Below are 24,792 nucleotides of genomic sequence, written 5' to 3'. Positions count from 1 at the left end.
TTCCTGATATTGCTACTATTGCTGCTGCTACTACTGCTACAAACTCTGATTAAATTGTACAAGTATGTTTGGGGTACATGATAAACTTTCCCTACAAGTTTAAATACATGCATCTCGCTGTATTCTGTGCTTAAATAAGGATAGAAACAGCCGTGACGTTTGGATCCAAGACCATGTAGGGAATACTTCCCTTGTCCATCCCCTGGCTTGTAAGAACAAACTCTGGTCCCAACTTCTTGTTGAGATCGTCATGCAATTGGCCGCTAATCGTACGAATTGCCCTCGCTTTCTTACCGAAACCACTGCGATAGTTTCGCGATTGCGAATAAGCAAACTTGATCAAGCTGCGCTCGTCTGCGACCTTGAAGCTGAGCAGCCAAGGCACCTGCACGGCCAGAAGCCATTGTCGCTCGCGGCCAATGGGGAGGGCATTGATGAGCTCTGGCTCAGTGTACGACTTCAATTCGTCCAACGACGCTGGTAGCTTTTGGCAGACGGCGGGGGGCTTGGCTGGTACAAAAGCTTGGTAGAAGTTTTGCAGATAGTTGACGGCTGTGTGGAACGGCGCGGCAATGTGGATGCACATGGTGAGGGCATCGGTGAGAGCATCCAGGGTGTTTATGTCGGGAAAGGACTTGATTCTGCCGTTGGTTCGAATTTCCTTGACCCAATTTTGAATGTGAGTGTCGTTGGAGATGTCTGCATTGGCGGTCTCCTTTTTGTACGTAGTCAAGAGCATGGCTGACACGTATTTACGAATCACCGCCCACATGGAAACCATGTTCTTCGCATAGGCATAGTTCTTGTACTTTGGAGCAGCTAGGCCTTCAGCAGTGTTGGGGAAGCCTCGCTCCTTGAGGTCATTGGGGACGTAATGCTTGACAAAGTCGAAGTTCTCGAATTCGTAGAGCACGTATTTCTGAAGATACTCTGGGCTGATGCCGACCAAGTCCTTGATGACCTGCGGAACGAGCGTGGTTCTTGCGGCAGCGTTGAGAGACAGCGTCTTGTACCAGTGAGGCGACAGGATGGTGTGGATGATGCTGTCCATGCGAATTGTGCGACGCGTGGCCACGATGATAGCTTCTTCGATAAAGTGCGCGCGAGTCAGATGGACGCCCACTTCATGGCGCATCCAGTCCGAGACTTGAGCGCAGGACTTTGCGTATCGCCATGGCCAGTCGCTCTCTTCCTCAGGGATAGGGGCTCCTCCTCCAACAGGCTCGCGGGGCTCCAGTCTATTGTTAAATATGGTAACTGATTCCTTCATGCTGATTTTATAGTCAACCACGATGGCAACAGGATGGAGTCCTCCGTCTTGATGAAGCTCGAAGAGCGTCACAGCAGCACAAGCCCAGTTAAGTTCGGACCCAGGCTCTTGGTGTTTCAATTCCTCGTCTGGTGCGGCGCCAAAAGCCTCACGGAAATGGCGATGGTCTTGAACGAAGAGTGACTCTGGGTTGGACTGGGCCTTGCTCAACCGTTTGTGCCACTCCTTGTATCCCAGGCGCTCAGCGGTATCAATGAACTCCTGCAACAGGTTCCCGGGAGTCTTTGCGATATTCACCAGCGTTGTTGGGTTGGTGCCGGTAAAGGCCTGTTCAGCAAAGCGACGGTCACTATACCAGTCACCAAGAAGACCAAGGTTTCTACCCTCGGAAACATCAGTCGCAGTCTTGCGATGCGACTCGTTGTAGGACTCGAGGGCCTTGAAATTTGGGTCCTGGTTGGCCCAGGCAGTAACATCTCCGGTCTTTTGTCTGATTCTTTTAATCACCCATTCGGCACCTTTTTCAATGATATCTCCCCACCAAGAATCGGGGATGAAGGGGCTGATGATCCATTGCGTCTCCAGCAGACCGAGCTTATCAAAGATCTTGAGCAGACCAACGTCATCTTCATCCGGAATGACCTTGAGATGGGGAGGGTACTCCATGAAACCGCCTTTTCCGTCTGGTACTTGTGTAGCCCATTCAAACATTTCCGAGGTTTGGTCAAGGTTGAGCAGCCGAGGCCAAGTTGGTTCAACCTCAACGACGTCCAGATAAGCGTTGTAGCTAGACATAGGTTAGACTCAAAAAGCTTACAATGTCACGCAAGGGCCTTACCTTCGCTCAACTCGGCCATAAAGCTGCGTCACAAGAGCTAGGATCTGCTCCATTGAAGCATCGTCACCTTTGGCATCTTCACCCTGTCTGGTGTCGTCTTCGTCTTCATCATCTTCATCTCCTTCTTCCTCTTCTCCGGGGAAAGAATGAAATTGCCCAGGGCGATGCCAACCAGGCGTCTTCTTTATAGGCTCAAGATGATACGATCTGCCTCTGTAAGGGGTTCCCAGAAAGCCCTTGAGAGGTTCAGGAGACTCAGGAGACTGGCGGAAGTTGCCGCCTGGGTGATGCCAAGACTCATCATGTTTTCCTGGTGCTGGTGACTGTTTGGATCTCTTGGGGTACGTGGTCAACTTGAGAAGCTCAAGGTCCAAAACACCAGGATCGAGATCGCTGGCCTTGAGATCGTTTCTTAGAGCATCATCAGTATCTCGCTGCCAGTCTTCGACTGAGGGCTGTTGAAGGATGAGATCCGCAACTGGGACATTGCCGGCAGCGGTGGCCATTGTAGAGATGAGGAACAGGAGACTATGTGAGGAACTCAATGATGTTGCTTAGGGCTTGGGTTATAGGGACGAAGAAACAACATGAAGAGCCAACATGGCCATCTTATAGAAATGGCTTCGCTTTCAAGGCGTCGCGCTTTACACAAGAGATTGCTGCTCATACAACACCTTGACGCTGGTAAAATATTTTTCAACTGATACATGCATGCATCATGCAATGCACTTAAGCTCAGCCTCGGTGGCCAATCGTACCCAGTTGATGCCAACTCGACATTGCCTTCTTGACTTCCAAGTCGCTCTGGTTGGTGCCCGCCTCAGACGCAGGATGAATGAGGCCATGTAATCCACTTCCCGTGGGATTTCTGTGCCGCGACTGATTCCGTCTGCTTACACGGCGCTTCCAATGAGTCCATGCACGTTCGGGATAGACGGTGGACGGCCATTGGACTCTGTAGATATTATCACATGTATAAGCCAAATGGAGACATGAAGCATCGAATCAATCCAGCCAGGCCCTTCTCCGCACAACGGCTGCCCCATCTGCCTGCAGTCACTCAGCTCGCCACTTGCAAGTCAACTGCTTTGCTCCATCTGCCAGCAGACGTTCAGCTCACAAGTTGTAAGATGCTTGCTCCGTCTAGCTGCAGACGTTCAGCTCACCACTTTTAGGTCAGTTCCCCCTCAAAAGCGGGTACTTGCTTTTGCCCAGCGCTATTTTACAAGTGTATAAACAATATCCCGGATGAGAGCTATGTATGTATATATATAGATATACATATGTCGTTTTTCAACATTGATGCCAATACAGTTTTAGATTATGCTCGGGAAATTAATTCTCTACATCGCTCCGTCTATTCAAAACCCATTTACTACAGCGAACCAATCTCTATAGGCTTCATGTTGTGACAGCTATAAAGATTGGGCCACTAGAGCTGCATGTGCTATGCAAGCTGCGACCACAAGTGGGGGAGCCTCTGAGCCGTGCCCAATATACATGAAATACATGCACCATTGCTACCTTACGGCAGTTTCAGCTTTGTGCAAACTTCAGACACTTCCGAGGCCGAAGACTATGCAGCAATTCTTGGGTTCCATTGAATCAACCCCGTACAATGCTCTAAGCCGTGAATTAAGTCTATTGGGACAGAGCTGTGCCCTTCATCGGTCTAAGATCTTACTTAAGTCCCTCCTGGCCGGTGCTAGCCTCTATTCACCTCTCATAAATATCTCTTAGGCGTGCAAAAAAAGTACACTCTTTATCCTTCAGAGGTACTCAGTCGTCCGCCAAGACAATTGAACAAATGCCCATATCTAAGCAACTCTACTTATACATTCAATGTTGTTTCGCTTATTTCCCTCTCTGAATATTAAGAACCATTACCGCCTATTTTGGATTAAATAAGATTATCACTAAGTTGAGCCTCTTGTTGATTTCTACCTGATTGTTTCTTGTGACTTTCGAGACGTGACGGGTTGGCATACTGGCTACATGTATTTGGCCTCACGCTTCCCAAGCGACATTCGCTTAGACAAACTTAAACTTGCTCAGCGAAGGACGGTATCATCCAACAAATAAAAATGAACAATATACTATTGATTATTGATTATGTTTTTAGGAGACAATAGCCACGTAGAGTACACTGAAATAGGTCTCAAGCAATCTCGCCACAGCGTAGGTCATCAACGGGTTTTCCCATTGCTGATATAACCAGCGACATCCTCATCACATGCTAATGGGAAACAAACTGATAAAGCCAGGTCGCGTGACGCCACACTCACCGCCGCCAGAAAGGTAAGAAAGAAAGAGCTCGTGCCTCATGCCTTTTGCGAGGCTTCGCAGCAACACATGTAGCGCCCCTCATCCGCTAAAGCCCGCTGCTGTTTCGATCCAGGCGTGCCGTCATCGAAACAAACAACGGCGATCCAGCGCCCACAGCGTCATATTCCAGAAGGCATCCACTAAAACTTCTCCAACGGGGCGGGTCCCCCGACAATTCCGCAAAGGCAGTGACGGGCTTTTGCTTCTGTCCAGATCGCCGCCATTTCCTGTCCCCAAGGCTGTGATCCCCCTTTGCCAGAGGAACGCCACTCTTGCATCTTATGGCTCCGACCTGCCGCCTGCATGCCAATCCCATCTTTTGCCTTTTGTCTGCCCTGATCCAGGCACGTCGTTAAAATCAACCTTGAAATGAGCGTTTGCTTTGGCGATCCCTGCATCGTTATATCGCTTCGCTTCCGGAGCCGGGGTACCGAATAATGCTGGCGTTTTAATGCGTCCCACGTCTAATCTCTAATACGACTACGACTATCATCTATTTCTGCTATCGCCACGCTTGCTAGAGCTTGCCTCTCCTATCCTTCAACCCCTTTCTAGCCGCATTTTGGAAAGAAGACGGAAACATTGGAGCTGCGCTGTTGCTATCGCTGCTGCAGCTAAGCAGCCCATCATTCGACCGAGACCGACAAACGACCGAGACCTTCGACCAAACAGACAGGCACAGGGCGGAATAAGCAGGAAAAGCGCGGCGGGCCAAGATGCTGCTCCTCCACCAGACCGGGAGCATTAAAATCGGCGAGGTCGTCCGCTACACCGTCACCTACACGCCCTCGCAAGATCGCATCCTCCCTTCGCCAGAGAAGCTCTATGTGCGAATACGCAACACCTCCAACATCGCCCTGCGAGCCGCCTTTGTCCACGGCCCATACACGCTGAGCGTGGCGACATACCCCGCCAAGTTCAACCCAAACGAAAGATTCCCCAACCCCCGCCGCTATGGCGTCCCTGAATTCGAGCCCATGCTCAAGGCTGGAGGCTCTTGGGAGGCCCAGCTGGTTGTGCCGGAAGATGTGCGGCAGATGGCCGGCACTGGAGGCAATAACACGGTGTTTGGCAGCGGTCCGGAGCACGACTTTGAAAGCGCGAGCTGGGTGATTGAGATCTCGTCGCAGGTCATCTTCTCTACATCCGCGGCAGTTGGATACGAGCTTTTGGTGGCGAGAGAGCAAAAGTCACTGAGTCTCGGCTCGTCTGTTCCGGTCGTTGGTGGCCAAGCCCAGGTTCCGCAACCTGGAAAGCTGACGGACCATCAGCAGAGCATCGGGGCCAAGGACGGGCACCACCCTGCACAGCCTCGAGGCGTCTTCTCTAAAGCTATACATGTCAAAGTGGAGGATACGGCAACGCTGTGGAACACACCCCGGCTACCGTTATGGGATGATGCAGGCGATAAGAGGGTGGAAGACCGACCTACCGCCGATGAGCCCGTCGAGAGCATGGTGAAGACTGGCGATCCAGAGACCAAAGAAGAAGGGGAACCGTCTCCACGAAAGCCGAAGAAGGTTCACCTTGTCATTCTAACGCATGGTTTGCACAGCAATCTGGGCGCCGACATGTTGTTTATGAAAGAGAGTATTGATGCTGCTGCAAAGCAAGCCAAGATTGATGCAAAAGCTAGGCGAGCGAAGAAGCGAGCAGAGGATGAGGCCGCTTCCGACAAGAAGGCGCAAGATGGCTCTTCATCCGCAGGAAGTGAAGACGACGAGGAAGACGAGGACGAAGAAGTCATTGTGCGAGGATACTCGGGGAATGCTACAAAGACAGAGAAGGGTATCAAATACCTTGGGAAAAGACTGGCCAGATACGTTCTCTCCATGACGTACCCGGATCAGCCTTTCCTGCCGATAGGGAAAGGTGCCATGGAAGGATTTACACACGGATTGGGGGAACAGAGGGCACACGACCTGGTCCAGGCTCACAAGCATAGCACCGTTAACAAGGCAGCCGATGCAGATGGGGCCAGCGAGGCCAGCAAGTATCGAAGGCCTTACAAGATCACAAGCATCAGCTTTGTCGCTCATTCACTAGGCGGGCTGGTCCAAACCTATGCCATTGCATACATACAAAAGCACTCGCCTCAATTTTTCGATCTCATCAAACCTATCAACTTCATCGCGCTAGCCACTCCCTTTCTAGGTTTGAGCAACGAGAACCCTCTCTACGTCAAGTTTGCTCTGGATTTTGGTCTTGTGGGCAGAACAGGACAGGACTTGGGTCTAACGTGGAGAGCGCCGACAATTGCACGCAGCGGCTGGGGTGCTCTTGTGAGCAATTTGGGCGAATCTGCCCACAAAAAGGTCTATGGAGAATCTCAACCAGAATCCAAGCCTCTGCTGCGAATCCTGCCCTCAGGACCTGCTCATAACGCACTTAAGAAGTTTCGAAATAGAACAGTCTACTCCAACGTGGTCAACGACGGTATCGTTCCACTGCGCACAAGCTGTCTGCTATTCTTGGATTGGCAAGGTCTTGGACGAGTTGGCAAAGCCAGGCGAGATGCTGGTCTCGTCGAGACAGTGGTGGGCTTTGGATGGGCAGAGCTAACAGGGGCCAGTATGGGATCATCGCGGCAGAAACTGCAGATGCTTCCAGATGACGATGACGCGGAATCAGGGGCCACAACTCCCAATGCAAATGGCAACGGCAACAAAAATGACAATGACAGCCATGAGGTGCCGCAGCCATCTAATGATGCTATCGCCGAAGATGACCGGGCCAGTCTCCGCTCTGTTCCGGCAGTATTTGCAGATGAGCCACTCGAAAGCCCAGGCGAGAATATCCTTCACACTCCGCTCACCGGATTCTTCAACCTCTTCAGAAGCAACGACCCTCCAAAGGAGCATCCTACTTCTGAGAAGCAGAAGAAGATACTGCGCAGGAGTCAGACATTGAAAGCTAGCGGAGATGGCTCTGGCACTCCTGGCAGCTCTGCTTCCTCAGATATGAGCAGACGGATAGGCAAAGCAACGGCAGGTAACGAGTTGGAGGATGATCCCGAAGGTCTAAGGGCGCCTCCCAGGACCACCTTTTTCGAATCTGCGGGCGACGTCTTGAATCCCAAAATTCCTGATGTGGAGTGGCTCGTTGATCCATCAAAGCGACCACGAACCATTTTCCATGATCGAGTCTATCATCCCACAGATATTCCTCCGCCACCTTTGAAGAAGCGGACTTCAGCATTAAGTAAGATGAAAATCAAGTCTTCGTCATCGTCTCTATTTGGGCCGCTATCGCCAGGCGGTAGTGGTGCTTCGACACCACATACGGGCATAAACCACGAAGATTCGATCGCGTCTACAAAGGACTACGACGACACTGCAAATACGGGCCCTGAAAAGCATCCTAATGAGATTGTTGATGGCTCGAATATGCGTGTTGAGGAAAAGATTTCTCGCGGATACCATCGAGACTTGTCTTGGCGAAAAGTGCTTGTCAAGCTAGAACCGGATGCCCACAACAATATTTTCGTCCGCCGCATGTTTGCCAATGCCTACGGTTGGCCGGTTGTCAAGCACCTAGTCGATGCTCACTTTAGCGACTCTGCAGTCGCACGGCTGCGTACTGAGGATGAGTACATGGGCGAACGAGCACTCGACATCAACCAGCCCCCTGGAGCAGACGGCGGCGAGACCATCACAGTGTCCATGCGACAGGCCCGTGGGGTTGCTCCCGAGCCGGCGAACGCCAGCGAGGCACGAGAAGCACTTGATGAAGTCCCCGACCTGCCTAAGACACAGGACACGGAACGCTCTTCATTACTGGCTCACAGTCATCAAGGGGATCGGGCGGACTCGATGTCGTGGAGCGAGCGCGAATGGGCTAGCAGCGAAAATGAGAGCGAGCTTGACTACTTGAACGACACCAACGGCGATAAGAAACTAGATAAACCAAAAGACGCCCAGGGTGGAAGGTTGAGTCCTTCGTCATGGAACTGGACGGAGAAGATTGTTGGAAAGGGGGCGGCTAGGGGAAGAAGCAAGAGTCCTGTGATAGAAAGGACCAAGTGAGAATTGATGGAAGGGGGCATGAAGAGAGGGAGAAATGAGAGGGAGAAATAGGAGTGCAAGCAAGCAGCGAGATATTCATACATTTATATACTATTACTTACTTACAAACGCATATATACCCTCTCGTATTACACCGAATAGATTAGTTTGTTGGTTAGTGGGGATATCAATCAGCGGCGGCGTAGGAATGATATAGGAACAATCACAAAATAACGTTTAGAATGTTTAGAGTCCGAGAAGCATTATTATCTTTTGCTTCATGCAACTGAAGAAGAGGAAAAAGAGGGGGAAAAAAACTCTGAAGGAAGCCTCGAAATGAGACTGAATTTGCTGAAAATGCAAAAAATAAACACTTATGGACGAACGGGGAATCGAACCCCGGACCTTTCCCATGCGGTTATGCTACCTAGAAGGATGCATGATGCTAAGGGAAAATTATACCACTAAACCATCCGCCCAATCAATGCTGACAGTTGACGTGCTAAATACCTATATCAACATACAATTTGCTGTCCTTGATTTGAATATCGGAAAACAATACTTGTGGTTACAGTAAAGAAGTAGGGTAGGATGAATTGTCCGAATATTAAGAAGATGTAGGGCCAAAGGCTATATCTACAACTGTCTCTATTGTTATTTCTATATAGAAAGATTAATCGGCGATGACAATAATTTCAATTGGCACTGTAATTAGTGTTTCAATTGTCTCTCATGCTGTGCGTTGATGGCTATGGTTCTTGCAACTCGGTATCCAGGTGAAATCCGAGACACCGAGCTATAACGCTTTCACATGGAGACTAGCAAGATGTAAAATGTGCCTCACTCAATGCACCTAGTCTCCTCATTTGTATTTGATTAAATTGTCGACATCTCCAGAAAAGAACGTTTTTCAATGACTCTTTCAAGTCTCTGTATCCAATCAAGTACTTTGTATAGTAGCACAACGTTGTCAAGACTAAATAACAGCCCTCCATGACGCCCATGTGCGTCACTGTTTGGTTCGCCGGCCTTGGATAAGAAACATTCGCTCCAATTAAAATAAGAAAAAAACAAAGAAAAATAAGAAAACAAGAACAACGGCCCTAATCGAGCTTAGGCTTAGCTTCTCTGTCGCAACTTTAATTTTTCTGGAACCACGACGAACATCTGCCCATTGTGACTTGTCCAAGCCAAAGACGAAGATTTCAAGTTGAATAACTATTTCTTCCCCAAAAAATTCTGATTGCCCTCTTTGTAACTGTGAACTTGGTTTCTACTTCTTTCTTGAAACGCTCAATAGGGTTTTGAAAAGAGGCAAAGCTGTTTAAGGCATAGTGCTTTCGTCCCGCCCTCTGACGTAGTTTATTAGCTGCCCGTGCTAATTGAGCTACCAAGCAGCTAAAGCTACCAGAGCAGATCGATATCTTAGTATTTTTTCTTTCTCCTTCTTTCGTTTCAGCCTCAACATACATGTCAAAACTTATCGGGGAATAAAACAAGCAAGCGCTGTTCTTCAGATATAAACAACAACAATAGACAGCCCGCAATGAGGCTCTACCTCCTCCCCGTCTCGACGAGACGCACCCTCCTCTACGCCAGCCGCTTCGTCAACCCAACATCGCCATCGTCAGCCTCAACCACGGCCTCAGCGCCCCCCTCTGCCAGCCCCAGCTCCAGCACCCCGTCCAGCTACATCGATCGCGGCGCCGACTTCGCCGCCCGCAAATGGGCCCAATGGGAAAAGATGGAGCGCGGCTGGCAGCGCAAAGTGGTTGACTACGGCAACCACGCCTTCCGCCGCATCCCCTTCCAGGAGTGGGGGCTCAAGTCTGTGCCGCCGCTGTCAGCTCGGCGCCGTAACGACGAGCTGCGGGGCCGTGATAAGGTCGAGCTGGTCTTTCCGCCAGCGGCGATTCCGGAGCACAAGGCCGAGGGCGTGCTGCGGACGTTGGCGACGGAGAGGCAGGCGCTGCATCGGCAGAGGCTGCTGTGGTGCTTTGTTGGGATGCCCATTACGGCGCCGTTGGGGCTGGTGCCTGTGTAAGTTCCCGGTGCCTCTCTCTGTGGAAGTGATATACGGATCTGACGGAATTCAATGAGAAAATAGAGTCCCGAACATACCCTTCTTCTACCTCGTCTACCGCGCCTGGTCCCACTGGCGAGCCATCAACGGCGGCAAACACGTCCAATGGCTCCTCCAGAACAAGCTCGTCCAGCTCTCCCCCTCAAAAGCACTCGACCAGCTATACACAAAGGAAGGCCAGGCCCCCATCGAGGAAGTCTCCGGCAAAGAGCAGATGCTCATCACGCAGAAGCAGATTCGCGACTTTTCAGAGACGCTCAACCTGCCGACGGTGGAGATTGAGCTGGAGAGGGCGATATGGCAGGTTGAGAGGGAGTTGGAGAAGGGGGAGCAAGACGGGAAGCAGCAGACCGAAAAGTCGGAAGAGAAGGACAAGAATTCATGAGAGAATGAGAAGAAGAAGTAAGGAAAGAAAGGAAGAAAAAAGAAATTATGCCGAATGATGATATCAACGAGTTCAATTACATCAATGGGCGTGGGAGCCTGATAAGCGGATTTTTACTTTTTGGTGTTTTTTTTTACATGTATGGAGGGGCGGTTTGAATTATATACGGGAATCTGGGGCATAGACGGAGGTGGGGAGGACGGTGTATACAAAATTGTGGTATAAAAAGGATGTACATGAGAGAGATGTTGTATGAAACTATGAACTACACGGCTTACTTTATATATACGGGGAATATGCGCCAAGGTCTTTTACGAGTCCTTGGGCATCATTCATCTCCACTTTCTGTCATTCATCACTTGTGTCCATCAGTCTCAGTAAAAGTCGATAGTGGTGCCCGATGGCAATCCTTTAATAGGTAGGTACACATTAACTTATATAATTTCTTTTCTCAGATATGTCAAGCTAATATGCTATTGTATTATGCTCACGCAGAGAGGCAATGGCCAAAAGAAAAACAAAAAGAACGAGCGATTAGTAGTATAAGTATTATATATAGCCTCTCTTCTCCAACGCCTATTTCAGATTAGGTAGTACCCAAACGTGTTCTCAATCAATCATTCTTTGTTGTTTGCAAAAATGCCCTTTAATTTCTTTCCAAAAACCAAAAAAACACACACACATTGATCTATGCTTTAGTTCGCGAGATCAGTAATAAAAGTGGCTTCGCAGAAGAGCTGGCCGTCTTCCGAAATCTCCTCATCGCCAACCTTGAGTTTCAGGGTGGTCTTGGCAGCGTACTGCAAGTGAGATCGTGTCAGCATTTCTGTACAAAGGGGTGGAGGCAGACAAGTCAGGATGGCATATTACTAACTTGGTAGATGTAGGGCTTCGTTCCGGCAGCCGCCTTGACAATGGTCTTGACGAATCCGGGCACTTCGGCCATGACGTCAATCCTGTCGACACGGTCTCCCAAGGTGGCATCAATCACGGCCTTGACCGGTTTGCCGTCCTTGGTAGATGCTGTCCAGTCGTATTCGGCCTGGGTAGGCTCGGGCCAGTCATTGGCAGTGTCTTTCTTAGAGGCCTTATGCGTGACTTTGTTGTTCTCGGAACTGACGGCGATTATCTCTCCATCCTTGACGATGGCGCCAACATTGACAGTCGTGTTGCCGTAAGAGGGAGGTGTGACAAACTCCATCATGATGGCAGAGTGGTTAGGGCCCAGGAAGTTGGCAAAATTCCACCTCGCGGCGGCGTGGTGCGGCTTCATGCCCTGCAGGGCGTAGATGTAGATGGCCTGGCCCTTCAAGTTGACGTCGCCGTCTTTGGTGGTGATGGTGCCCTCAGAGGTGCAGCGGGGCCAGAATGCGTGGCGCATCTGTCCCCAGGGGTCTTTGAGGTCTGTGCCGAACAGCGTCGTGCCCGTCTTTCCGGCCTGGAAACCGGGCGCTGCTCGGGTAACCTTGAGGTTGACCAGTGCCCTCTCGTCATTCATGCTCTTGATTGTGTAGGAGTTGCCATCCTCGGACAGCTCGACAGCGCAGTCATCGGCGTAGAAAGAGGTTCTTTCCTCGTTGAAGGCGACGTTCTTGAGCGGGTTTGAGCACCAAAGATGCGGCTTGGCCGGGTCACGGGAGAAGATCTTTGCGTTGAATTGGCAGGTCACTCGAAGGCCGCTGTAGAGGGGGAAAAAAGGTCAAGTCAGTAAAGGTGAAAGAAGAGACCGAGGTGATGAAACATACGCAACGTTGCTATAGATGACCTGGACAAAGGCGATGGTGCCATCCTCGGTGAAGAAGTAAAAGACCTGGTTCTCGACGCAAGTCTTGTCCAGCGCCAGCCACTTGTGATCGGCTCTGGTCAGTTCGGAATACGGCGTGCCGGTCTCTTTTGCCTCCTGGGCGACCGATTTAATGGCGGTCGGGCCGTAGATGGGCTCTTGGGTGCCGGCGACGTTGGCCAGCCTGGCAGCTTTTCATTAGCATATGATGATTTGATTTCGCGGGCAAGACACCTTGGAGGGGGGGACAAAAGAAATGGCGGGGCTTGTGTTTTCATGTCACCAGAGGGGTTCTTCTTACTGCTGCTTTGCCCAGTTGAACATGTTGGTGGGAGGGACGTCTGATGAGGAGCGAAAAATCTGGACGATAAACGGCGGTGGCGATGAACGAGAGGAGGAACAAGGTAGATGAAGAGGAAAAAAGATGCAAAAGGGCCGGTAGATGGAGTACTGCCCGACGTGAAGGTTGAAGGTAGCTCACGGGATATTATGGAGTACCGCGCGGCGTAAGGCCGTAAATTAGTGCTGTAGCGCTGCGCTCGGGCACTTACAGGGCGCACACCGCTGTGGCCTGGCGGTTATGAGGTCCTGATGACGCCGAGCGTTGCGGCAGCTGTGGCTCTGGAGGGCGCTAAGGCAGCCAGAAATTACCGGGCCGGTGGGTCGATGGCCAAGGGGCTGTGGCTTGACAGACGCATCAGCCGTTATTTGGGTTTTTGGCGCCATCAGACGGAGATGAAAGTGAGACAGCGACAGAAAGAGCGGATACGAGTATGAAGGCATCAAAGTTGGGTATCCAATGAGTGGATAGAATGGCACGTTGGAGTTCATTGGCTGGAAAAAAGGAGCAAGAATAAAATTATAATAAACAGCAGGAAATCAAATCAAGGCAAAACAAGAGCCTCAAGTTCTGCCCAACAGCTTAGTTGGCATCGATTGGCATCAACTTCACACTCAAGCTGGCAAATCTCGTCCAACGACGTGCCATATATGCCACGAGATGGACGTCCGGGACACCTGGATCCACGCAGAGACTGCTGTTTCGGGTCGTATTTCCGTCGGCAGTTGCAGCCAGCAAAAGAACAAATCAATATGCACGACGTGTTGGCTCAATTGCACTGCTGGTTGTTATACGTGTGTAGTATCAAGCGTTGTCTTCGATTATCTACGATTAGATATGTTGATGTGGCTGCCAGATGCGCGTTATCTGTGTACGCCCTCTAGCCTTATCGCCTTAGGCTCGCAGGCGGATGGGCAGGAAGCTCGTTTGCCATTATAAAGCCGTGTTATACACAAAAACCTCGTCTTTATTCACTTGCTCTCTCGCTGCCGCGTCTTATAGAGAAGCCGCCAAACCCCTCACCCTCGCTTGCCGCCGGTGGAGGGGCTCTGTCAACTATGGAGCTGATCAAGTGCCAATGACATGCATCCACGACTGTCATCTGCATGCAGCGACACTCATCAGACGTACCTACATGGAGTTTGGCGATGCTCCAGGCTGCTACAGGCTGCTCCAGTGCTCCATCAGCAACCCCCTCCCGCTCGGCTCCCCTGAAGCAGCGCCCAAGAGGATATGCGCGCACTATCGTGGCACGGCTAGATATCTGGCAACCGCAACAATACCTTCAATCGCCGTCGTGGGGTGGGACAGATCAAGATTGGGATGCTGCCACACTCGGCCGTTTAGGCTGGACCTCAAGCCTTCATAAGGCTGCCCTGCTGTGGAATTAAACCCTGGCGGTTCTTGGATGCTGGGCCGGCCAATCAGCGCCCGCCATCGATGCAGCCCAGGTGTCACTTCAGCGAGCGCTCGGGCTCTGGCCAACGCAGCTCGGTCACTGTACAGCGCACACGCCGGCCCAACAACCAGATTCGCCCGTTGCCCAGCGCGCCGCAGAGGTTCCAGGTACATGGCCACTACATGCACGGCCAGCTGCCCCTCCCTCTCGCGCGTGCCTTCCCAGCACTTCCTACCACTCGTATCCAGACTTCCTCTCTAAACTTTGTGTACTCGACTTTGTAAGGGGGAGCAATAATTACATCGCGATACTCCTCCAGACCATACCTTTTCCTCCTCGCCTCACTCACTCACTTTTTCCCTTCCCCACGCTTCTGTGCCGCGCTTTAGCCTCGTCTCCTGCAACGCCGCCCACGCCCGTCGCCAATTCCTTACATCATCAATAGCGCGAGCCGAAATCTGCGATCCCGCGATCTAGTGGCTGGTGCTCGCATTCTCCTGAGGAAGGAAAAAAAAAGAGAAGAAGAAAAGCACCCGCCTCTAGCAAAGGGAGGAAGCAGTCTCGATCATCGCTATTCACGCTGGCGACCCCTCGAATTCGCATCTCGCCTCGCTGGCTTTCTGCCTGTCCGCAAACCCTGTCGAATCCCTAGCCAAAGATGGACGAAGCGCAAGTTCTGCCGCCGCCACCGATCGAGCCCATCTCTCGACCAAGCTCGACGTCAACCTCTGCATCTGCCAATGTGCAGCAGCTGCCCGGCATTGCCTCCCTTGCAGCAAGCAACGCGACCGCTGAGCCCCCGCAGCAGCAAAGGTATTACATCTGCATCTACGTTTGAAACCGCACAATGCCAAGTTCGTTGGCTGCATCCACGCCGCGTGGCGAGCTGGCTGGCATTATATGTTGTTTTGACGCTGACTTTGGCATCCCTTAGACCACCTCCAATTCCTCAGCCTCAAATGTATCACGGCGTCTCCCCTGCTGCTACGAGCGGCGGCAACAACGGCAACATGGTAAGCTTACAATCTTCCTTCTTTTTCCGTCTTCTTCCCTGGCCCTCTTGTCTTCCCATCTCAATCTATCGCATGGCGCCGGCTCTGTTGCGCCTCCAGTACCAGAAACTGCCGAGCCAACAGCGGGCCAATTGGAGTCGCCATATTCCAACTTTTACCATTCTTATCTCATATCACCCCAATCACGTGCCTTATCGCAAGAAATTTCTGCGCTAAGCCGCGCTGGCGCCCCGGCTTATCCTTGTCTTATCGGGCGACCGGGGGGCCCAGATTTTTTTTTTTTTCCAAGTTCCGTCATCCTTATCGATCATGATAATATCTATCGGCCGCGCTCCCTAATCGATTCCCTAATCGCATCCCTATCTCCCAGCACTAGCCGACATCATGATGGCAACTAATGGATCAACGCAGCCGGTCTGCCAAAACTGCGGAACGTCAACAACGCCATTATGGCGACGTGACGAGTTTGGCTCCGTCCTTTGCAATGCATGTGGACTTTTCTTGAAGCTGCACGGACGACCGCGACCGATATCCCTCAAGACAGACGTTATCAAAAGTCGGAACCGTGTGAAGACGATGCGCCCAGATCTCGCTCCAAAGAGAAAGGTTAGTGACACGTCAGCGCGTATGGTGCATCGCACCCTTTTGCTAACGGTATCGCCCAAATTCAGCAGCAGCATCAACATCATGGACATGGCTTCCCTCTCTCGACAGATCCCAATAGCGCTGAGAACACTGCGGCGCAAGCAATTCGACGAGCGCAAAAGGCGAATGGCGAGGGCCCCAACTCACCCATCTCCCGCACCGGTACCCCTTCCATGTACAACCATGGTCTGCCTTCTTTCATGGTGGACGACCCATCTCAAGCAGGTGTTGGTGGGTTTAATGGCGGAGAGGGACGGGCCGTCTCGCCAATGAATGGAGATCGTGGCCTTGACTCTCCGCAAACGCAAGAACAACTCATTGCGAATAATTCTAGTTTGAAAACTAGAGTTAGAGAACTTGAGTTTATCAATGAACTATTCCGAGGTCGTCTCAGCCAGCTTGAGCAGCAAGAAGCTGCTGCTTCTGAAGCTCTCAGGGGTCAAGAAGTCGCAGGTGTCGAGCATACCCAGCTGCGGGCCCAGTTAGACGTCAGCCGGGAAACCGAAAATCAACTCCGAGGTCAACTCGAAGAGAGTCACCGAAGAGAAAACATTCTCAAGCGACGCCTCGACGACCTGGAGCTTGAGCTAAAGGCTGTTAAGGAAGCTTTAATTGACGCAGACACGCGGCCCTATAAGAGAGCACGCACCATAGACTCTGATGAGGCTGTCAAGGCGGAAGCGGCTGATGCCCTGGCTGCAGTTGCAGTTGCCGTTGCTCCAGAGCTAATGGTTGATGCTCATATGGCAGAAGTGCCTGCTACAGAGCCCGTTGTTGAAGCACACGAAGAGCTCCCTTCTGGCATCTCAATGGATGACGCCGCCGATATTACTACTTCTGCCATTGCAGAGCCTACTGTCGAGCCATCCGTAGAAATGGCTACAGAACTAGTTGCAGAAACAGCCCCTGCAGATGCAGCGGAGATACTTGCAGAAATAGCTACAGAGACGGTAACAGAGACGGTAACAGAGACGAATGCCGAAGCAACCACGGAGATAGCTGCAGAGCAAACGGCTGAGGCAGTGCCTGAGACCGCTACCGAACCTGCTGCGGAGCCTACTGCGGAGCTTGTTCCGGAGCCTGTTGCCGAAGCTACAATTGAGATGGACTCAGCTCCAGAGGCATCCGAGCCCGTCATAGCAGACACAAACAAAGCTACTCCAGAACTAGAGGGTGCTGCCGCTCCCGCAGAAGTCGCCGCTTAGATTTCGTTTTTGTCGACTTCAGCGTTACTGCAGACCCAGGGGCTCTGAGCCCTATATGCTTACCTATCAACAATAATCCTTCTTTCTGTTCTTTTTGTTTTGCCCTAGGACGCGGCGGCGGATGCGTGGTCTATGTTGACGAATCTTGCTCATTTTAATACCCTTGTACGAAACCCGATTTGATGTCAGTCAACGGTGATGCACAGAAGAGAGCGCATCGAACCCGGTTATTCATTTCGCGGTGCCGAAACGATGAAAATAAATGCCTCGGCGTTATGGTCTTTTGTTGTCGCAACTCTTTTTCTTGTCTCTCTCTTCTTTACTCCCCAATATTTTAATAAAGGACCCAAAACAGCTTTAATATAGGCGAAAACAGTTGGAGATGGAGATGGTCGATACCCTCGTTTGGCTTTGGACAATGCTACACAGGAATGTGATGGGCAAGACAAAGTCCAGATTCTCAGAGTAGTAGGAGTGAAAGCCTCAGGGCATCGAAAAAAGGCAGGAGCGGCCAATGTGTTTTGAAAGTGAAAAGTTGAACTTGATATTCCCAACAAATAGAACTATTTTTTGCGCCTTTGTTTTCGTCGCCATTTGTGTATTAATGTCTCGACTATCATTACCTGAATTGCTTGTTCTCCCTAAATTATCGAACACACTCGGTAATTCTTCAGAGCACAAGTGCATGCAACGTACACCTCAGTCCTCAACTAACCGCCAGGAGGCCGCCGGACGTGCCAGGTGCGTGTCAGGTGCGGCCAACGTCCGTTGTTCACCTCATTCACCTTCCTCGAATGATTCAAAGAAATTCCAGCAAGCAGACGGAAAAAGCGGACTAACCCTAACCCGGAACACAAAGAGGAGATCTTTTTGTTTGAATTTTCCCTTCTCTACGACTGTCGTTCTTTTCTCTGCAGAGTCACCTCGCACGTCGCATCTTGAGCATCGTGAGTAACTCCTTGCTGCCAAGCCGATGCCACTTTAGCGCCCGCTGACGATACACTAGTAGTCTGCTCCACTGTTTCTTTCTACAAGCATACTGTACTGTAGCGCCTTCGATTTCCCATCCGTCGAAAGGACCGCCATGTCGTCGAGAGGAGGTGCCTTCCGGCAAATGGTTGGAGGCAAGACGTTAGGCCCGAGTCATCGACGGTAAGGTTCATGCTTTTCCTGCTCTTCCTGAGTAAAACAGGTTGGTATTGATACTTCTTATACAATAGCCATCGGAAAATCCTTCGAGACAACATCAAAGGCATCAGTAGGTTTTCGTTTTCGTTTCCTCTTGTCTCGGAGAAATTCAGATATAGAGTACTGACGTGGAATTATAGCCAAACCAGCAATCCGGTAATAACGCCACTCTATGTAACATGGTGAGATTTTCCAAAGTTACTAATACTCATCTGATACAGACGTTTGGCTCGTCGCGGCGGAGTCAAACGCATCTCAGCGACTGTATACGACGAAACTAGAGCAGCGATGAAGCAGTATCTCGAGGAGGTGAGATGCGACAGCATTGCTTTGCTTTATTTCATTTCTTGTCTCAACTAACATTTCCCTTTTTCTCTTTTGCTAGATCATACGCGATGCTGTGACCTATGTGGAGCACCGCAATGCCAAGACAGTTACTATCCACGATGTATGTAACCTCAGGTTTTGTTGCTGATTCCAATTTGATGCTCAAAGGAAAGACAGAGGGAGGGAAGAAGATACAAAAATACTAATTGCTGTGAACATTCCAGGTCTTGCATAGCCTCCAACGCCGCGGACGCACCCTCTATGGTTTCGATCCAGTAACCTGGGCGGTGCCCAAGAGTCGGGAGGACCAGGATTTCCAAAGGCGCCATCGGAGTAGACGAACTCTCTATCGCGCCGATAGAATCACTCTCGATATCCGCTGATTGTATCGGCTTCCTGTTATTTGTTTTCATGTGAATATCTTGTTTTCAACATATGGTGGAAAGGCTGTTTTCTTTTTAGCATGTTTGATAGTCCCAGTGGTTTCATGACGGACAATGACAGCAATGAGCAATGATCAACATCAGCAACAAGGCGCGGTGATTTAGCAAGTCAGATTTTTTTACAAGGAAACAGAACGATATCAGCAAAGACAAGGCTTTGTGTGTATATTAGATGATAATTCATAATGAATAAGCCTGGCGCTATTAAAAGTAAGACAGCAAGACGCAAATGCATAAACAAGGGTATCTCAAACAAAAGAATGTTCCACCATATATATCCCAACATCATATCCTCAACAGAACCTATACAGCTCCTCCAGGGATAGCTGATCGATATATTCTTTCCTGTCCTCTCTCTCGCTCTGCCCCCAGCTCCTCCGAGACGTTGGGATGCCATTACCTCTTCTTCTTCTTGCTCGACTCCCACTCCTCCAGTGCCTTTTCCAGAGCCTTGGCAGCACGCACTTCATCTCGACGAAACGCTCCGTTGAAGAAGGCTGGCAGCAGCATGGTACTATTAGCATGCTCTTGTGCGAACCCCACCTCGGCATCCTTCCCGCAGCGGTCCTTGACAATACGGATGGCGCCGTCGAGGAGGTCTCGGCCGATCCCCTTTCCTCGGTAGCGAAGGCGAGTCGTCCAGGCTCGAATGACGCCTTTGCCCCCGCGGAAGCTCACACTCCTGCTCCTGTTTCTGCGCCTTCCACCAATAGACGACACAGGGGAGAAGCGAGGCTCAAGTCTGAGAATGAGGGCTCCGATTAAAGCGCCGCCGTAGCGAGCGCCAATGACGAGGTCTCCCTCGATGCTTTCGGGGCCCTCGAGCCAAGACCATCGCATGTCCTCAGCTAGTTTCGCGTAGCCTTCTGTGGAGTAGCGTATAGCTGTGAGATAAATCATGGCTATACCACAGGAAAGGAGGAGAGCCAGGCTAGGATCCGCAGAGGAGGGCACATACGCCCATCGAGAGACGCCAGCCCATGCAGTAAAGAGGAGCGTCAGGCAGAGCGGATGGAAAACCAAAGACTTGGCCGCTCGTTGCTTCATCTGAGCAATAGAGTCCGCAATGAGGTTCAGGCCTGCGACCTTGTCGTCGTACGTGAGCAGCGGCTCGAGAGACAGCGGGGGAACGTCGCCGAGAGGGTCATTGTAGTAAGCGGCATCAGCGTCGGAGGCGGAGGAGTGTAAGTCGGAGAAGGAGGTCGAGGAGCTGAGGGGCGAGGGAGATGGCGGAAATGGGAACTGGTGGTGTGAATAGGGCTCGAGATGGGGTGTCGGCGCGTGGGAGGAGATGGGCGAAGCGGGTGCGCTTGCGCTGAGAGCTAGATTTGCGCGTAGGAATGTGAAGAATGCTGTGATATGGTTAGTAGCGAGCTTTAGAGAAATCAAAAGGTTGTCTTGTAAGCTGAAGGAGCTTGGGTAGTTGGAAAAATGATAAATGGATGTTTGAAAATAGCGACGTGGAAAAAGATTGTAGAAAGTAGAGCTTGAAGCTTTGAGGAGCTGTGAAGCTTCCTGAGCTATACGCTGAAGAGATGCTGACAAAAATGGCGGGGGAGTAAGAAATTTTTTTGAGGGACATTGAAGCAAGATCATCGATCCTTGTTGCGCTCCTCGAATCTTCAAGAAGATATTCGTGTACATATCAAGGAATGAAAGAATTGAGGATAGGAAAGAGGAATAAAAGAAAAAAGAAATCAAGTCTTACCTGCGCTGGTCCTCAGGCCTTGCACAATATTAACTCTGTCCACCACAGGGACAGATCCGTAGTTGGCGAGATCCAGCTCGCGCACACCACCCACGAAACGATGTGCTTCCTCCATATTGTACCATACGGCGGGAGATTACCACCTCCCTAATCCAGAATAATGCCTTGCCGTATATAACGCCGAAGCTTTGAATTAAACAATCAAACTGCCGCGGGAGTGGCCCTTTTACCCGCTGTATGAAGGGTCCTTTTCCAGAAGCGCGAAAGCTTTCTTTTCTCGATTTAGCCGCAGCACTTGGCGGGCGATCCAAAGGGTGTAGCGCAAACGAGTAAAAAGAGGGAAACAAGAAGATTTATGCGAGCAGCTGCAGATATAGAGAGGGATAAACAGGAAGTGATATAAAGAAGAAACAAGCCAGAGAGAAAAGGAATTATGGGGATCAGATAAGGTTGGGGGGGCTCCAGGCCTGGCGCGAGCTCTAGAGAGGAAGAGGTGGTGCGGATAAGTGTGTCTTCTAAATATTCGTTGTGGAACAAGATGTAAACGCTTGCGAGATGGTGGGCAACGATAGATGAGATGTGACAGGCGCCTACTGTATGCTGGGTAGGGCGAGCAAATATGTATATAAATAATCAAGGTGATACAAAAGGGGATCAACAAGGTTAAAACAAGTTGCTTGTTTCAGGAATCCCCAAACGCGAGAGAAAACAGAGTAGTGAGGCAAGCTGGGATAGCAACAACAAACATGAGCAGATGCAGAAGAGAAGTGGGAAGATTGAAGTAGAAAAGGGGGGAAGAGGAGCAAAATCTGGAGGCGGGGGCCTCAAGGATTGATAAAGAAAAAAGGAAAACCTTTCTTTCCCCTTACAAGATCTACATCATCTGCTCCGAAGGTACGCCATAGCTGTCAGGTCTATCTATTATTGGTCGGGAGAGCCCGTCGACGAACCAACACGCAGATTTTTCGGCTCATGTAAGAAAGAAGGAAAAAACCTTGTAACCCGTATGCGTATGCAGGCCAGCAAGCAAGCGAGGCGAGGCGAGACGGTGGACAAGGGCCCTGGCATTCCTCGGCTCCATGTACTGTAGCATCTGCCTCCTATGGCGTCGTCTGCTCTGCAAAAACTTGACTCGTCCTTGTTTGCTGGCAAAGAGATTCACAAACAAATGCATCGAGAAATATCCACTCAAAAGCTAGCAATTAGAAAAAAACAATACAAGCGGTTTTGCCCGTCGAAATGTCCGCGTGCTAATAGTGCGTGTGTAAAAGCGGGCGGTGGCTTGAGACCTTTCCCTGGCCTCCACACAAAAACTCTGTAGCAAATAGAGCTGAGCTGAGGCTGTTGAGCAGCTGGTGGCGTGAGCTGGTTGGCCATGCTACTGCTTGTTAGCTGATTGTCGAAGTCATCGTTTTGGCCAAGCAACAAGTAAAGATGCCACATGCCGTTAGTGGTGCTTGAACTGTGGAGGAGAGCCAGTTGAGGTGGTGGAGAGGGGATCAGGAGGAGAGAGCAGACGATCAAACAGCAAAACAGTGCTAGCAAGAATGGTACAGTTAGAGCACTTAGAAGCTCAAGGTGCTGCAGTTACTATTGCTGACTCCAGCAGCGATGCTTCAGGTACATGTGCCTTATCTTATCTACAGTAGGCAGGTACTACTACCTCCAACTTGTTTCCTTTCTCACTGTTTGAATCTCTCTCACAATTCTTCAAATCTTCAAATGCCCACGAATTTTTCATCAAATGGCTTTTTCGTGCTTCGCATGCGACCCAGGCGTATCCACGGCACTAAAAACAAACCCTTGCTGGAGAACCTCAAACAAACCTGGGGTTTCAAACCCAGCCGCCTCTCTCCACCAGGGACCCAGCCAGACTAGCGATCCCAAGCGCCAAACTTCATGCCTCGAGGCCATGGTCTGGGCCCCCAGTTCGCTGGGCGGAGGGCACGCGATAAGCCAGGCCAAAGAAAGAAGAGAAAAAAAACTCCTCATGCGCTTCCGATAGATTTAACGAGGCGTCAACCAACAGCAGTAGCAGTAATTTGCACGCCACCATTTGCAGCTGCTCCCCTCGTCTGGCCCTGTCTGCGGATTCGAGCTCATGGCGGTTATCAGGGATGCCAAGAAGGACTGCTATCGGGGTCCAAATTGCGCAAATCAAGCTACAGATGGAGCGATGAAGATAATGCAAGCCGGGTGAATTAGAGGCCCAGTGTGCATCACACCATGATTTAGCATTGCATATACTTGCTCATCTCGCATACATGTAGGCAGGCGTGCAAAGGCCTGACGCCTTCGGTGAATGAATGAGGGGCCGGCATCTCTTCCTCTTATCCGCTGCCTTTATCAAAGCGAACCGTCGTCTCTAACTGGCTCGCATCTAATACAACCTGCCAATCAACCTTCTTACGCATCCCCGAGCATGTAAATACAGAACCAACACAACCTGCCGTGCATGTGCGAAGGATCATATCCCCTCTTGTGCCTCAAAACGTCTGCTTTATCAGGGTTGGATACATCCCGTCGCGGCCCACTCACAACGCTGCAAGATAAAGAGCTGAACGAATCAGCAAACATACCGGGCACTCGCCCAAAGAATGATTCGATGTATCACATCAACCCACATGCCCGTTCCCGAGGGCGCGGGTAACTCTCACTGCCACTAGGTATTATTCTCTCATCGCTAGTATCTGTGCTAGCTATTTGGCATGAGAAGAACTACCATGTGATGTGATATAGCGGCACGAACTATCAACACCGAAATCAAAGCCAGTCATCACTCAAATCCTTCGGTAACCCGGCCACTTAAGCTATCAAGCTAGCATCGCCCCCCATCCTCCGCGACAACGTTCTAACAAAGGGATCCTCCCCTCAAAAGAAGAGCAAGGGTGGCCGATCCACTGCTGACGTACAGAGCATACGCGTCCGAACCAAGAGCACCGACGATTTTCGTATTTGAGTAACTGAGGCCGCTTCATGTTTGATGCCAAGACGGTTTGAACGGAACTTGAAGACACGATGCTGATATTAGGTCAATAATATCGACATCAACTCGCCGTGAGAGCCGGTAGTGATCCAACAGATTACGCAAAGGATGGAGTGTCATAGGGTGCAAACCAGGTCCCCATTGATAGATGGATAAGCGGCTTGGTGTTTGCCCTGTGTCCACCTTCATACGTCAGATCCGCGGCAACATTAGCTGCAGCTTCTAGAGCTTTCACTCACGCTTTTCTAGGTATCCATTCACCGAAGCATCCCGCTTTCCCCGCCCGGGGTTCGATACTTGCCTCATGGTACAGACCTGTCCTCGAGTCTTTACGCGTTTCTACATTGGGATTGAGAGGGTTTCATTTCCACATTCACGCCTACTACAGAGAACGATAAGGCCTGGCCGAATCTTTCCACCCTTCCCACACAACGGCGAGTGGGGGATATTGCACATGATGGAGATATTTTGCACGTGATTACCAGCAGAAGAATATCCTGAAGGCTTCAAGCGGATCCAAGTGTCGGTGAATGCAATTCGATAGTCTCAATGTCCATTTGTTATATAAACATGGGAAAAGAAAGAAGGATCAAGCACCTCTTATCGATGTACTTTGATTCCTGCTTGACTTCGGTTACAGAAATGAAGTAATCGCTCTTTTTACAACAAAGAAAGCCATCTCTCTTCTATCCGCAAAGAAGCAGGGACATTCGGCTGTGATCTATCATTGTTATTTTCGGCTAAATGGCGTTCACGATAAGAAGCAGCAGCAAAATGTCACCAAGGAGGCAACAGAATTATGCGATAACTCCTGCTCGCTGGGTGGTCATTCTAACCTCGGGTTGACATG

The 24,792-nt window shown here is 50.5% G+C and overlaps 7 protein-coding genes across 7 annotated transcripts; 4 read left to right on the top strand and 3 right to left on the bottom strand.

The window, feature by feature from the left end:
• Nucleotides 1–130: 130 nt before the first annotated feature.
• TGAM01_v201671 (hypothetical protein) lies at nucleotides 131–2,614 on the bottom strand (the record flags this gene model as incomplete). Its single annotated transcript, XM_018807230.1, has 2 exons — nucleotides 131–2,057; nucleotides 2,109–2,614. 2 exons carry the CDS (start codon nucleotides 2,612–2,614, stop codon nucleotides 131–133), a joined length of 2,433 nt encoding a protein of 810 aa, XP_018659564.1.
• Nucleotides 2,615–5,149: 2,535 nt separating this feature from the next.
• TGAM01_v201670 (hypothetical protein) lies at nucleotides 5,150–8,458 on the top strand (the record flags this gene model as incomplete). The annotated part of the gene is made up of 1 exon (XM_018807229.1): nucleotides 5,150–8,458. One exon carries the CDS (start codon nucleotides 5,150–5,152, stop codon nucleotides 8,456–8,458), a length of 3,309 nt encoding a protein of 1,102 aa, XP_018659563.1.
• Nucleotides 8,459–9,983: 1,525 nt separating this feature from the next.
• On the top strand, nucleotides 9,984–10,905 carry TGAM01_v201669 (hypothetical protein; the record flags this gene model as incomplete). Its single annotated transcript, XM_018807228.1, has 2 exons — nucleotides 9,984–10,477; nucleotides 10,545–10,905. The coding sequence occupies 2 exons, from the start codon at nucleotides 9,984–9,986 to the stop codon at nucleotides 10,903–10,905; spliced, it is 855 nt and encodes a 284-aa protein (XP_018659562.1).
• Nucleotides 10,906–11,600: 695 nt separating this feature from the next.
• TGAM01_v201668 (survival factor 1) lies at nucleotides 11,601–13,012 on the bottom strand (the record flags this gene model as incomplete). The annotated part of the gene is made up of 4 exons (XM_018807227.1): nucleotides 11,601–11,705; nucleotides 11,780–12,584; nucleotides 12,651–12,872; nucleotides 12,990–13,012. 4 exons carry the CDS (start codon nucleotides 13,010–13,012, stop codon nucleotides 11,601–11,603), a joined length of 1,155 nt encoding a protein of 384 aa, XP_018659561.1.
• A 2,073-nt stretch (nucleotides 13,013–15,085) lies between these two features.
• Nucleotides 15,086–17,290, top strand: TGAM01_v201667 (hypothetical protein; the record flags this gene model as incomplete). The annotated part of the gene is made up of 4 exons (XM_024548816.1): nucleotides 15,086–15,240; nucleotides 15,362–15,440; nucleotides 15,852–16,046; nucleotides 16,112–17,290. 4 exons carry the CDS (start codon nucleotides 15,086–15,088, stop codon nucleotides 17,288–17,290), a joined length of 1,608 nt encoding a protein of 535 aa, XP_024406427.1.
• Nucleotides 17,291–18,374: 1,084 nt separating this feature from the next.
• Nucleotides 18,375–19,188, top strand: TGAM01_v201665 (histone H4; the record flags this gene model as incomplete). Its single annotated transcript, XM_018807225.1, has 6 exons — nucleotides 18,375–18,442; nucleotides 18,511–18,548; nucleotides 18,619–18,634; nucleotides 18,700–18,787; nucleotides 18,864–18,926; nucleotides 19,030–19,188. The coding sequence occupies 6 exons, from the start codon at nucleotides 18,375–18,377 to the stop codon at nucleotides 19,186–19,188; spliced, it is 432 nt and encodes a 143-aa protein (XP_018659559.1).
• Nucleotides 19,189–19,644: 456 nt separating this feature from the next.
• TGAM01_v201666 (acetyltransferase) lies at nucleotides 19,645–21,071 on the bottom strand (the record flags this gene model as incomplete). The annotated part of the gene is made up of 2 exons (XM_018807224.1): nucleotides 19,645–20,600; nucleotides 20,957–21,071. 2 exons carry the CDS (start codon nucleotides 21,069–21,071, stop codon nucleotides 19,645–19,647), a joined length of 1,071 nt encoding a protein of 356 aa, XP_018659558.1.
• Nucleotides 21,072–24,792: the final 3,721 nt, after the last annotated feature.

This window comes from Trichoderma gamsii (assembly GCF_001481775.2).
Source record: "Trichoderma gamsii strain T6085 chromosome Unknown Scaffold_4.2, whole genome shotgun sequence".
Taxonomy (NCBI): Eukaryota; Fungi; Ascomycota; class Sordariomycetes; order Hypocreales; family Hypocreaceae; genus Trichoderma; species Trichoderma gamsii.
Note: the sequence above shows the minus strand (reverse complement) of the source record. Positions and strands in the feature narration are given on the sequence as shown.